General features: G+C 43.5%; 1 protein-coding gene across 2 annotated transcripts in view; it reads right to left on the bottom strand.

The window, feature by feature from the left end:
• DDX31 (DEAD-box helicase 31) overlaps window positions 1-13,531 on the bottom strand; it is a 69,071-nt gene extending 55,540 nt beyond the window's left edge. Inside the window, exons 1-6 of one of the 2 annotated variants that reach the window (XM_055331260.1) lie at window positions 13,292-13,531; window positions 8,250-8,506; window positions 8,068-8,143; window positions 7,031-7,074; window positions 5,831-5,901; window positions 4,782-4,846 (exon numbers count right to left, since the gene is read on the bottom strand). In XM_055331260.1, coding sequence (XP_055187235.1) covers window positions 4,782-4,846; window positions 5,831-5,901; window positions 7,031-7,074; window positions 8,068-8,143; window positions 8,250-8,506; window positions 13,292-13,468 — 690 coding nt within the window. In that variant the 5' untranslated portion in view covers window positions 13,469-13,531. The remainder of the gene's footprint in view (window positions 1-4,781; window positions 4,847-5,830; window positions 5,902-7,030; window positions 7,075-8,067; window positions 8,144-8,249; window positions 8,507-13,291) is intronic. The other variant, XM_055331250.1, reaches the window with a different exon arrangement.
• Between the last annotated feature and the right edge of the window lie 23 nt (window positions 13,532-13,554).

Here is a 13,554-nt window from a genome sequence, read left to right as displayed (position 1 = left end):
ATGACAGTTTAAAACACTCCTGAGGAACATAAAATAAAATTTGAATAAATGGGAAAATGTATCCTATTCTTGGATAAGATGGCTCCATATGACAAATAAGCTAAGTTAACCCACAAATGTAATACAAATCTAACAAAATTGCCACAAATAGGCATGTATGCATACATATATATGAAATATATAAAATCAGACAAGCTGATTTCAAAGTTCCTATGAAAAATAAATGTGTAAGAATAACCAAAATATGTCTGAAAAACACCAGATGTTAAAACAATTAAGACTACCATAATTTTAGCAAATTGATACTGGCATATGAATTGAAATTACAACAGCAAATAGGGAAAAGATAAATTATTCAGACTTCAAGAACAAAGTCAGAAAAGTTAGAATTAAGCTCTCCTTTTTACAAATGACATAAAACTCAAAAACTATAAAAGAAAACACTAATAAATCCTATTACATAAAAATTTTTGACTTCAGAATGGGAAAATAATACCTAAACAAAATCAAGTATTAAATGACACAATGAGGAGAAAACACACTACACATAAGAGAAAGGGTCAATGTCCTTAGTTTACAAAGGTCTGTGATTCAATTAAAAAATAAAGAAAAAAGACCACAACAACTGAAGTAGAAAAATGGAGAAAGGACATAAGTAGCTAATTTATGGAAACAAGAATTCAAAACATGGCTTTAACAAATATGAAGAGATGTTCAACTCTACTGTTAAATGAGCAAACGTAAAATAGCTGGTAGTGTCACGAGGGTGCAGGTGAGCAGGGAGGGGCTCCTGTGTGTCCCTGCTGCTGGGAGAGCACTATGGTTTTACCCATTTGAAGTTCAACTGCGGTGTTTATCTACCAAATAAACATGCCAGTTTCCCTTACAGGAATTTCCCTAACAGATATACCTGTAAGTGTGCATAAAAAAGTAAAATTATTTTACAGACCTTAAAGTATGTACAATAATAGCCTTCTTTATAGCAAAATATTAACATAATGTAAATTCTACCAATGAGGGACTGATGAGGTAACCTGTGGTAGTGACAGGCGTTGGGATACTAGATAGCTATTAAAAAAGCAAGGCAGGGATGCCTGGGTGGCTCAGTGGTTGAGCATCTGCCTTTGGCCTAGGGCATGATCCTGGGGTCCTGGGATCGAGTCCCACATCAGGCTCTCTGCATGGAGCCTGCTTCTCTCTCTGCCTGTGTCTCTGCCTCTCTCTCTGTGATTCTCATGAATAAGTAAATAAAATGTATTAAAATAAATAAATAATAGCAAGGCAGATTGGGCAGGGTACCGCTAAGAAACTATCCCAAAACATACTAAGTGAACAAAAGCAAGGTACGAAACATCATGCATAGCAAACAACCACTTATGTATCAAACCAAACACAACAGAAAAAAAACACACACAGAAGCTCCAACTGAAAGGGGAAAGGAACTCTTGTGTGCTCACACTTGCTCTCTCTGCAGAGACTAGCCCTGGGAGGGCCACCAGGGTGGGTCCGACGGCCTTGCACCCAGAGAGAGCTGGGCCATGTAGGGGAGAGGGAAGTATAAGAACTACTTTCCACCATGTACTGTTTGGTAGTCTTTTAACTTTTTTAAACATGTAAATTATCTCTAAAAAGGATCAATGCAGATAAGAGAAAACCAAAAGGAACCTAACAAAGGCCTCAAAGTCAGTGGCATCTTGAATCTCCAAAGTGCTCACAGACATTTAGGAATTAATCAAAACAATGTTAATTTAGAACCTAGGTGCAGAGTTAAAGCAGATTTGATTGCAAGCATGGTTTTCATGTTTTGCATAGGAAACATTTACCCACTAAGGAGAAAAGGATTTGGGATTCAAACTAGAGCTGTCTGTACTTGACATCAAGTCTGGGAGGCTATGCTGAAGCCCGGGCGAGGAATGGTAAACATGTTAGTACAACGGTATCAACGTGCCAGTGTGACGTTAGGAGATTCTGACATTTCAAAAGGTGTTACTACACAGAGAAGAAGAAAGAAAAATCAATTCCTCGCAGGGCAGAAGTGAGTAAAGAAGGATGGATGTGTTGTTAAAAAAAATCAGAGCCCAAATAACTGAAAGAGTGAAAACCCAGAACAGCAATCCATTCTCATTCCATCACCAAAGTAATTTACGACTCTGCTGGGTGCCATGAGTTTGCTGCTCCCTCCAGATAGGTTTTTTACAGGTCAAATCATTTTACAATGAATTCCAAGGGTCTATACTGAATATTATTTGAAATAAGTGAATTAAATTTGGCCAGAGAAAACTCTTTTTACAGAATATTACGATCTTCAATAAAATGAGTTGTTATTGATGTTAAAACATATGGAATAAATAAAAACAATGGCATGGCTGGTGAACGTTTCTGGGTATAAGCAAATCAAATCATTGCCGTTCAGACCAGCCACATGCCCAGGTTGTCGACAGTGAGAGCTAACACTTCATGAGCAAGTACTATCAAGTGGAGCTGGACACCAGCTCTCTGCCCTCCACGTGCATTAGCTCAGGAGCCTCACGGAAACCCTGGGAGACAGGCATTGCTATTGGCCCTGCACCACAGGTGAAGCCACAGAGGGATGAAATGGTTTGCCTGAAGATACACTCAGACCCAGGCTTTGAGCAGAGATGCCCACCACATGGTCTCTCTTATGGACATAATTTAATCTCTCCTGTCCTCAGGTCACCAACCTATGAAATGAGACACTTGGGTTGGAACTACAGGACCCAGGCTAGCTCAAATATTCCCTAATTCTCCAACCTTATAAAAAAACCCACCGTTAGCAAGAAACTCTCCTAGAATTTATAAATGGATGAGACTTTACCACATTATTGCAATACTTGGCCTCTCTCCTTCTCTAGCAAGGTATCAGTAATGATGCTAAGTCCTTCATATGAATTATCTCACTGAAAAGTGCCCGATGGGAAGAAAAAAATCAGTCACTTGTAGGAAATAAATTCCTCATTTATCCACCTCAGAGGAAAGCAGTATTAATAGTTTCTTTCTTGTCTTTTTATGCAAAGTATTATTTATGAAATCAGATCATACTGCACATACTGCTTTGTACCCTGCCTTTCTTTAACATGTAAGAACATTTAAAATTCACAAAGAGTAATTGAAAAAAAATGCCACTTTTAATGTCTATGTAAGGTTCCATCACTTGGATGTTGCATAGGATTTATTGATTTTAAATTATTTAAATAAAGTTTAAGTAAAACTTAAACACTCATTTTGAAATAAATTTAGGCTTACAAAAAAAATTTAGGCTTATTGTGCACAAATAGTACAAAGAACTAATCTCTCATACCCTTCTTCCAACTTCCTTATGTGGTATCAATTCTCAAAATCCCAGTACAATGATCAAAACCAGGAAATCAGCACTAATGTGATGAATTAATCTGCAGTCCATATTCTGACTTCACTAACTGACCTATCAACATCCTTTCCCCAGACCAGGATCCAGTTCAGTACCACATGGTGTATTTAGCTGTCATGCCTTGTCTCTTTTAACTTGGGGTAGTTCTTCAGCATTTCTGTTTTTGGTGAAATACTTTGGAACAGTAATGGCCAGTTACTTTGTAGAAGGTCTCTAGATTTGCATTTGTCTGATGTTTGCTTATGATTAAATTCAGGTTACACATTTTAGGCAGGAAAACCACAGAAGTGGCTGTGTTGTCTGGGCACCTATCTGGAGGTACATGAGGCTGCCACGTCCTGGCACTGGTGATGCCCACACCTGGGTAAGGTGATGACAGCCAGGCTTCCCTATTGCAAAGTTACTGTTTGTGATTAGAAGTATCTCATAGGGAGATCCTCTGAGGCTAACTAGGTAAATAACCCATTTTTCATCAGATTTCCACCCACTCATTTCAGCATCTGTGATGATTCTTGTGTCAAACAGTATTACTAAGGCACTTGCCAAATGGTGATGTTCTACTTCTATCACCTCTATGTTTATCCACTGGAATTCTGTGAGGAAGGCCTCTCCTTCTCCCATTTGTTTATATATTTATTCAATAATTCATTTCTATCAGTTTGTACTCATGGATATTTGTTTTAGCCTATGGGCTGTAATCCAATGCTATCACTACTTATTTGTCACTAAGTATCAGGTAGGCTGGATACATGCCTATTTCTATATGTCCAAACTGAGGGCAAAAGTAACTGATTTGCTCTTTTCATCTGCCTTGTACCGACCTCTCTTCCTATTTCAGATCCCACCATGTCCTCTTCACTGAGGACAACCAGGACATATTTGTAGGACTTTGGGCTGGGTTTTGAGATGATGCCTGTGCCTCTGGAGCTGGGCAGTTAACTTGCCTCCTATGGGACCCAGGGAACCCAATTTGGTCCCTTTGGCCCAAGCGCTAACTATTTCCCAACTGAAGACAAGTATTCCACACTGCTCCTCAAGCCTCCATTTCTTTCTGTAAACTTAGGGTAACAGTAATACCTGTTAAGTCACCAGGGTCAGGGGTGGGGTTTAAGATTCAAGAAGATAACATGGGCAAAGAATGCAGCACAACATATGACACAAGGAGCATTTATTTTACCAATGTTCCCTATTAGACCTGCCATGATGACTACAAAATATATTCTATTCTATTCTGGCCACTGTCCTCAGATACAATGTGTTTCTGTAATAAGTGAATTAAAAAAAATAATAATGCTAAATGAAAACAGACTCTTTAGGTCCCCATATTATTGCTTTGGTTCAGTTCAACGTTACTAATGCTCTATGAGCAATAACAGAAAAACACTATACTCACCTGTATTTTCGGTTTCATTGCTTGGAGAGACTGGACCATAGGGATGCAGTAGGCGAGGGTTTTACCTTTTAAAAAAGTATAAACACAATGAAAATCACAGACCCTACAGATGTAGGAAAAACAAAGATAGTAAAGAAAAGGGGCTTTGCTATCTTTGGGTAGCACTAAACTCTGGCAACAGGAAAAGTTCAAGTCTTACATCCAGGAGAGGTGAAAACAGAATTTGCCCATCTGCCACAACTCCCAATTTTGTTTATAAATACAGTACTTCCCCCAAAATCTGCAGCCTCTGCTCCTTTGTCCAACTAGCAAGGGAGACAATGACATATTTCCCAAGTTACACAAAAGCTCAACTTGAGGACTACCCCTCAAAGACAGAAAACTCCTTTAAAGTTATCCTTAACTGCACAGATGAGCTTCACAGACAAGTAAATGACCTGGATGGTGCTGATATGCTTAGGAGCCAGTCTGAATCCTGCACCAGACTCTAAAGACTGTGGAGAAACCAAGGACAGCAAAAGCTTTGGGTTTCCACCCACCTGAATGGTGGCTGAGCTGGGGAGGGGGGTGGGAAGAGTAGTGAATAGCCAACCTATCATTCTGGGCACAAGAGGGTCAGAAGAACAAGTCTACAGACAATTGGAACATGTAATATCTGTGTTCCATATTGGAGCAAAACAACTGGTATCCAATCAGTGTGTGCTCATGTTAGAACTGGGCTTCAGTATCTGAAGAAAATATTCATCCCCCCACTGGAGTGAGGAAGGCAGCGCGGGCCATCCACAGTGGAACTGGGCAGAGCCCTGAGAGAGGCTCGGAAGAGTGACAGTGGAACCCAACCACCTCCTGATTATTCCTGATCACAGCACCATCAACCACCCCCTTCCTTTCCCTAGGGAAACAAAGCTCTAATCAAAAACAGACATGGCCTTCCTCCCTCCCCCCAAAAGACAAAGCCGCCACCACAGACAGACACCTTACTATAGAACCGACTATGTGAATGGGGCCCAGATATCAGGGGATAAGGGGCAGAAATGATGATGACTGACCTGAGCCTGTCTGCGATCTCACCAGAGCATCTCTGCCTTCCAGCAATGCAGGAATACTTTGCTTCTGAACACTTGGGCCACCCAAAAGAAAGAACACATGCTGATCTACAATATTTTACTCTCTCATGTTTACAGGCAGAGAGGCAGGATACGTAAATCACAACCACCCCCATGCTTTGCTTTGTCTGCCAACTGCTACCTTCGAAGTTACCTAAATGTTTAAACAAAGGTGCTGAGAAACTTTTGATAACTGGAAAGATAAAACCACAGTCCAATTTCTGGAACTCAGCTGAAAATACTGAGGCAAGCCAGGGACTGGCTGCTCCAGCAAACTGATTAAAAAGAAAAATGGCACAGGCATGATGACCAGCTGGAGCGACCACGAGCACCTATCACACATCTCCCTGCCTTCTGTGGCAGACAGTGTGACACAGTAAGACGTGACGGACAGATTCCCATGCACAGGGAGGCTCATGAGCCATCCAGATAGCTGGGGCTGCTTCCCAGTCTCCAGAAAACCAAGGTGTGACTATTATACACATGCTAAGACATGTGTCCACAGGTGTATCTAAAAACAAACAACAACAAAGGGCACAGAATTCATTTAAATTTGGTTGATGAAACTGAACAAAGCGATTGGTATGGGACTCCTCATTTTATTCTTTAATACTCTTATTCATTTGTACATGTAAGTGAAACATGATGATTAGTAAAATGTAAAGCATACATAGTCACTAAAAGGAAGTTCATCTCTAGCCTACACCTTTTTACTATTCTATTTTCCAAAAGTTATCACTATTAAATGTTCAAAATAATTTTTTTCTTTATCCCATTCTATTTGACCAAATATTTACTCTCTTTTTGCTCTAATTCTTACTACTAAAAAATGACGTGGTAAATTCTATATCGTGGACATATTATTTTCAGGGAAGCATGGACAGCAGCAGGATCACATGCAGATCACATCTTTTGGACCAGTTCAGAGCTGAGAACAGCAGTAGATGGGGGTTCAGTCTCCCCATTTAACCAGTAGGGAAACTGAGTGGTTAAGTGCCGTGTCAAGCCCTCGATAGGCAACAATCTGGCAGTGTTCTCTAACAACAAGACACAAATTTGCTCTGTGCTCCACAAATAACTCAGATTTCACTGATTATGCCCATTCAAGTCTTAAGAAAAGCAAGACTGGTCTGGAACCCTTACCTGGTCATACTAGTCATATTTAAAACCGTATTTACTGTAGAAATCTAAAAGAAAACACACACATAAAACATTTTTAACTACCAAATTTTTGGCATATCTTTAATGCAAATGAGGATGCAAAGTAGCCGAAGAGACTGGGATTAAACGGATGACCGTGTTCAAGTCAAGTTCTTCCAACCAGTGTTACCTGGGGATGGTTCTGCCAACCCCTGCCCCCCACATATGGCAATGTCTGGAAAAATTTTTGTTGTTATAAGTGGGGCAGGGGACATCACTGGCATCAAGTGAATAGAGACATGGAGTGCTGCTGCACATCCTTACCATGCAAAGGATGGTGCCCATGACAAAGAGTTATCCATTCCCAAATGTCCACAGCATGAACCTACTCAATATCTCCATTCAAACCCACAGATAAAAAAACAGGTTATGTAAGTCACCCTAAAGGAGTAAGCTGTGGCCACAGGAGCAAAGGAAATCCAGACTCCCTAAAAGTTAATGCATTTCTCTCTTCTTACTCACAAATAAGAGCGAAAATTTCATTTACAGCCCCCCCCCAAAAAAAAACCAAAAACCACCAAGAAACCATCTATTTGTTTGTAGAAAATGTAAATTAAAATAGCCTCATCTTCCTTCAATTCTCTGTTAACAACAGCCTACCCTTGCTATAAAGATGCCAGCTTAGTTACCTCTCCTATGGTTACTGTGACCCCTGCTACCTAGATCAGCCTCATGTCCCATCTACCCACTAATGAGGAGCTGGTCCTGGAGTCTAATAATTGGAGTCCCAGGCCTAATTTGAATTAGGTAAGTGTTTAGTTCTTTAAAAAGGCGATGGGGATGGAGGTAAAGACAGAAAACAGTAACCTGAGCTCACTGGGACTGTCCTAGAAGAGCATCTTATCTGACTTCGTTCGGGTACCTTGGAGCAGAAATAACCATTCTTTGACTTTTCTTCCTAGAACTGTCATTTCACAGACATTCCAAATGAATAACCACACTGAAAAAACCAACTGCACAAGACACTGAGAGATACTTACTAAATGTGGGTGGAGGTCCAGTTCATGAAAAACATCTGAAGTAAACACCTTTTCTTGTACCTGCTTTACTACAGGTCTGTAAGTGATGAACAAAACCCAGGCATCAGTTCCAATCAACACAGAAAAGGACAGAACACACTTAACTCCTCTTATTCCTGAAGCACACCTGCACCCGAACATACCTGTGGAGCTCTGGAATTTCAGGATTGTTTTTAAATAATGATGAAGTCCTAATGCACAGTTTCTGTTCTCGGTTTCCATCAGTCACACCAACCAAAGATTTCTTCGGAGAAAACGTTTTCTGTGCCTTCCCCTTAAAAGTCCTTTGTGTTTCTTTAGCAGCAGCTTTCCTGGCTGGGAGAAATGATGCCTCATTCCTCCGTTTCGTTGGGGGAGCCTCACTGGATGTTTGGTGTTTTCTTTTGGTGGTCTCTGCTTGCTGCGTTGTTCCCAAAAGGCAAGAGCAACAAGAGATGCATTAGTCCATGAAAACAGACCTCAGAGTGAAGCCTGACTGCCCACAGAATTGCATCTCTCCCTGCAGAGATCATTATGCCCCATATGTCAAGCAACAGTTTAGGGTCTGCAATCAGATTCTTTGACTCAGCTTTTTTTTTTTTTTTTTCCAAAAAGAAAAATTCAAAATGAAACAACACAAAAATCTTCAGCTCATTCATCCACTAGACCTCACCATCCATCTTAACCATCAAATCAACCAAGAGGAAGGTGAGGATCAAGAAGGAGGAATTTGGGCTGAATATGAACAAACGGGAGTCCCTTTTAAGGGAAGAGAGAACTCACCTTGTGAAATGTGCATGCTAAGTCAATCCTTATCCCTAGATGTCCATCTACACAAAAAGGACAGGGGAGGGGGCAGTGCATCCTCTCTCTCCACCAACAAAGCCTGTTGGTGACTAGACACGGGAGGCTGCATCCCAGCCCATGCCCAGGAAGCGGAAACCTTCATTACTGCTCTACCCCAGAGTGCTTGGATCGCTGTCATCCTCCCCCCTCACGCTGCTCCCCCAGATTCAGATGGCTTGGAGACAATTCCTACTTGCCGTTTTCATTCCAAATGAGAATTCTGCTCCATCCATCACTTCTACCACAATTATTTCCAACTCTCCTTGCCTTTCAGTTCCCCCATCTGATTGCTGATTACAGGCTACAACATTCAGTATTTTCTTGCCTGTTGCTTATTTCTGTAACATGAATGTAGCTACATGTGCGATGTCCAAACTTCTAGGAGAAGAAACATCCAATTTTCTTTGGCCTACTCTTCCAATTTACACATGAATAAAAAACATCCTATGAATAGACAGGGCTTATTATTAGGGCATTTTGGTTTCTCTTGGTATGTTATTTTCACCTTAGCTTAAAATGATGAATTCCATTTACACATCAGCTTGTTTTGGCCATGACTGTCAGCTTCAGGCTAACCTACCAATAACAATAGCTGTTTGTTCCTGGCATCTACAGGACTCCTGTATCTAACTAATTCAATAAATACAACTTTGAGGGCAGCCCAGGTGGCTTAGCGGTTTAGCGCCGCCTTCAGCCGAGGGTGTGATCCTGGAGACCCGGGATCGAGTCCCACGTCAGGCTCCCTGCATGGAGCCTGCTTCTCCCTCTCCCTTTGTTTCTGCTCTCTCTCTCTCTCTCTCTCTCTCTCTCTCTCTGTGTCTTTCATGAATAAATGGGTGAAATCTTAAAAAAATTTTTTTTGGAAAAAATACAACTTCAAGTATTTACTATTAATAAAGTATTAATATACTCTATGTTACAAATCTATTTTTACAAAGTTTCAAGTTTCTGAATGTTCAGATTAAAGAAAGAGATTAGGCAAAGTTCCAGGTCTACCGAATCATTTGCAAGGCAGAAGGAAATGTACTGACATTCCTTGATTTTCAGAACTATAGGCTCTCAGAGAATAAAACGGCCTAAAGGCCACTCCTGCCATGCATGTTCCCGTAACAGGCTCTCTGACAAGTGGCCTTGCAGTACGCCTTGCCTACACACCTCCCCTTATTGCTCTCCATCTCTCCAGACATACCAAATCCTAGGGGTTAGAAAACTATTCCTGACACTCAGACAAGATTCGCCACCTTGATTATCTATCTGCTAGTCTGAGGTCTGCTATCTGCAGCAACACAAAACAAGCTTACTTTCTCTTGTACATCACATTCCTTCACACATCCTCTAACTTTTTGTTTCTTCTTTGGACTAAATGGCCCAAACAAGACATGAACTTTCAATCCTTTGTCATTCCAGTCAGCTTTTATTCCCATGTCAACTGTTCTCTAAAAGAAAGTGTTCAGATTTATAAATAGTATTTCATAGGCTTTCTACTGCTCTTAGGCTAAAATAAAAAATCTGTAACATGACTTACAAAGCCTTCTAGAGGCTGGCCTCTGCCCATCTCACCAGCATCAGCTGTCCTGGTCTTCCTTAATTCCTAGAACGTATCATGCTCCTTCCCTCCTCAGGGCCTTTGCACATGCTATTGCCATACCTATGTCTGCAACGCGTCCTTTGGCTGACTAACTCAAACTCCTTCAGATCTAGGCTTACAGGGTCCTCAGATGAACCTTTCCTGACCTCTTCTCTCCATCTAGTCAGGCCAGGTACTTTGGCTCTTCTGGCACTCTTTTTTCTTTTTTCTTTGCTGTAGCACTCAGTACAACTACAAGCATAAAATGTAATTTGTTACATGGTGTCAGTCCTCCCCATTAGACTGTGAACTCTATGAGAAAATGGACAAGTCTATCCTGTGTGGCACTCCATCCCCTGTATGGGCTCAATTCTGCCCAAAGTCAGTGTTCAATAAATGCTTGTAAGATGAATGATACACAATGAAATTATCCCTTTCCATAACAAGGACAAACAAGGACACTACTCCACTACTTGTTAGCTTTTCTGCCCCAGCATCCACAACACGTTCATTTAAAAAACTGACCATTAAAAACAAAAAAAACAAAACAAAAAAAACCCCAAAAAACAAAAAAAAACTGACCACTTAGTAGCTTGGTTCTGAAAATGGAAGGCTAGAAAATTAGCCAAGCCCTTGAGGAACTCATAGGTTTGTGGAAGAGACAAAAGTATAAAACCACAAACCCAAACCTATATTTGTACTCAGAAGAAGTGTGTTACAAAGAATTATGAAAGCACAAGATAAGATGTCTACCATGGCCTACAGGTAGGGTAATGGAGGCCAGGAAACAGAAATGCTTCCTGAGGTGGCATCTAACCAAAGAGGAACAAGGACCCAAATCTACTAAAAAATCAGCTTTACATTAAGCAAATCACCTCCCTCTGAGTCTCTGCTCCTACCTGTAAAATGAGGGGGTCCTGGCAGATGACCTCTAGGGCTCATCTAGCCTTAAAAGTCTAAATGCTACGTCTCTGATATTAAAAAAAATATACCGTCCCCCAGGCAATATGCTAAGTATGTATGTCAATTATTTAATGTATCAATATAGGTAAGGGGAATCATCCCATTTTAAGATGAGAACACTGAGATAGAGATACAAAGTAATTTGTCCTAAGATCCAGGCTTTGCTCAGGCACCGATTCCAAAGCCAGGGTTGGTGATGATTATGCTATGACACTATTTATTAACTGTATCCTGTTTGGTTGGAAAAACATCATGTGTAGCCTGATCCCTCTGTTTGTTTTCTAGAAGAATATATACCGAAATGTTAACCAGAGTTACCTCTGAGGATGGCAATTATAAGTTTTCCATTATCACACTTCCCCTGTTTCCAGTAATAAATTCGTATTACTTGAGTAATCAAAAACACTTTTAGAAAGAAAACACTGCATAGTGTTAGGTATAGCCATCACTTGAATTGTCAAGGCCTTTCCAAATTCAGCATATTGGCTACCCATCCCAAATTCAGGCCACTGGTGAATCTGACTGGCATACCTATAATTCTCATTCAAGACAAAAAAAAACGCAGACAAGGGCGCCGCAGACACCTGTCATCACCTTATTAGTGCATATCCTTGACACCGTGGTTCAAGGGATCATAAATCCAGACACTGTTTTCATCCCTTCAATTCACTCAACAAAGTGTTAATAGCGCTTCTTCCGTTACTAGGCCCCTCCGTGGCGCGAGCACCCCACCGCCCTCTGGACATAGCAATTCTATTACTCAGAATGGAACCGATTCAACTTTACTCACCATCGGCATTTATTAAGCGCTTCTACCGGCCGGAAAGTAGATAGAGCTTCTATGTACATAATGTCATTTACTCCTCATGGTAACTCTTAACGTGAAGCAGAAACTGCTGCTCTCATTTTACAGATTGGAAAAGTGAGGTTCAGAGAGGTGAACCAACTTCCCCAAGTTCACAAAGCCAGCACGCTGCAAGCCGGGCATCTCGTCCCAGGTCTGTCCCGCGCCACATCCCACGCCCCCGGGGGCTCTTCAGTATTTCCCCTTCCTCCTCCCAGAGAAGCACCGACCCCCCTCCCCTGGCTGGCTGAAAAATCCCTACTCCCAAACCTCTAAATCCTAAAGCTTGATTGTCACTGAGGAAATCGCCAAAGAGAATCCGTGTGCGACCTCGAGGAACGTCGGCTTCCACCTTTGGCAGCGGACTCGTCCACGGAATCACCTGTTGCTTTTCGGGGGAGACGACGCACCTTCCTCGACGCCAGGTGGGTGGTACGACGTCCGGCGGCGGCGCTAGCTCGGGGTTCTACGGCACACTCCGCCCTGCGGCCCTCCCCGCTTCCAGGGGAGAAGTCAAGCAGCCCAGAAACCGGTTTTCAGAGCCGGCTCGGTTTAAGCGGAAGGCACCTGTCCCGTCCCCGGTGAGCGCTTCCCCGGCGCTCGGTGTTGCCTTCCTCCCCCCGGCACGTGGGGGAGAACCTAGGCCGTTTCCGCACGCTCCTGGGGGAGCGCCCTGCTCTCGGGCCCTCGTCCCTCACCCAGACGCCGCTCGCTCCGGTGAGACCCCGGTGGCTGCGCGGCCCTCGGAGGTGCGGCCGGCAATGCCCGGGCGGGGGCCGGCGTCCCCTCTCCTCCCCTCTCCCCTCTCCCCCTCCCGAGCCGAGCGGAGCCGAGCCGAGCGGAGCCGAGCCGAGCCGAGCCGAGCCCGGGGGCCCTCCATCCCGGCCGGCGGGCGCTCCCGGCGCGGACACGTGCCGCTCGGGACGTCCCCAGAGGCCGCCAGCCAGCCCTCGGTGCCCCAACTCCGTCGGCGGTCCGAGCCCTACCCGGAGGCGAGGCGGCAGCTCGCGGCGTGCGGCGGGCCCGGCCCCGGGCGCGGCCGGCTCTGAAGCGGCGGCGGAACTCAGCCTTCCCGCCGGCGCCCGGCGGGGTCCCACCAGCGTCCTGGGAGCGGCGGCCGGAGACTCGGGGACGTGGACCGACAGCCGGCCCGCGGCAGCCATGGCGCTCGGCGAGGCGAGGCGCGGACGCAGGCCCCCGCGGGCGCCCCCGGCCCTGCCCCGGCCCTGCCCCCGCCCTGCCCCCGGCC

This window comes from Nyctereutes procyonoides, unplaced genomic scaffold (assembly GCF_905146905.1).
Source record: "Nyctereutes procyonoides isolate TBG_1078 unplaced genomic scaffold, NYPRO_anot_genome, whole genome shotgun sequence".
NCBI lineage: Eukaryota > Metazoa > Chordata > Mammalia > Carnivora > Canidae > Nyctereutes > Nyctereutes procyonoides.
Note: the sequence above shows the minus strand (reverse complement) of the source record. Positions and strands in the feature narration are given on the sequence as shown.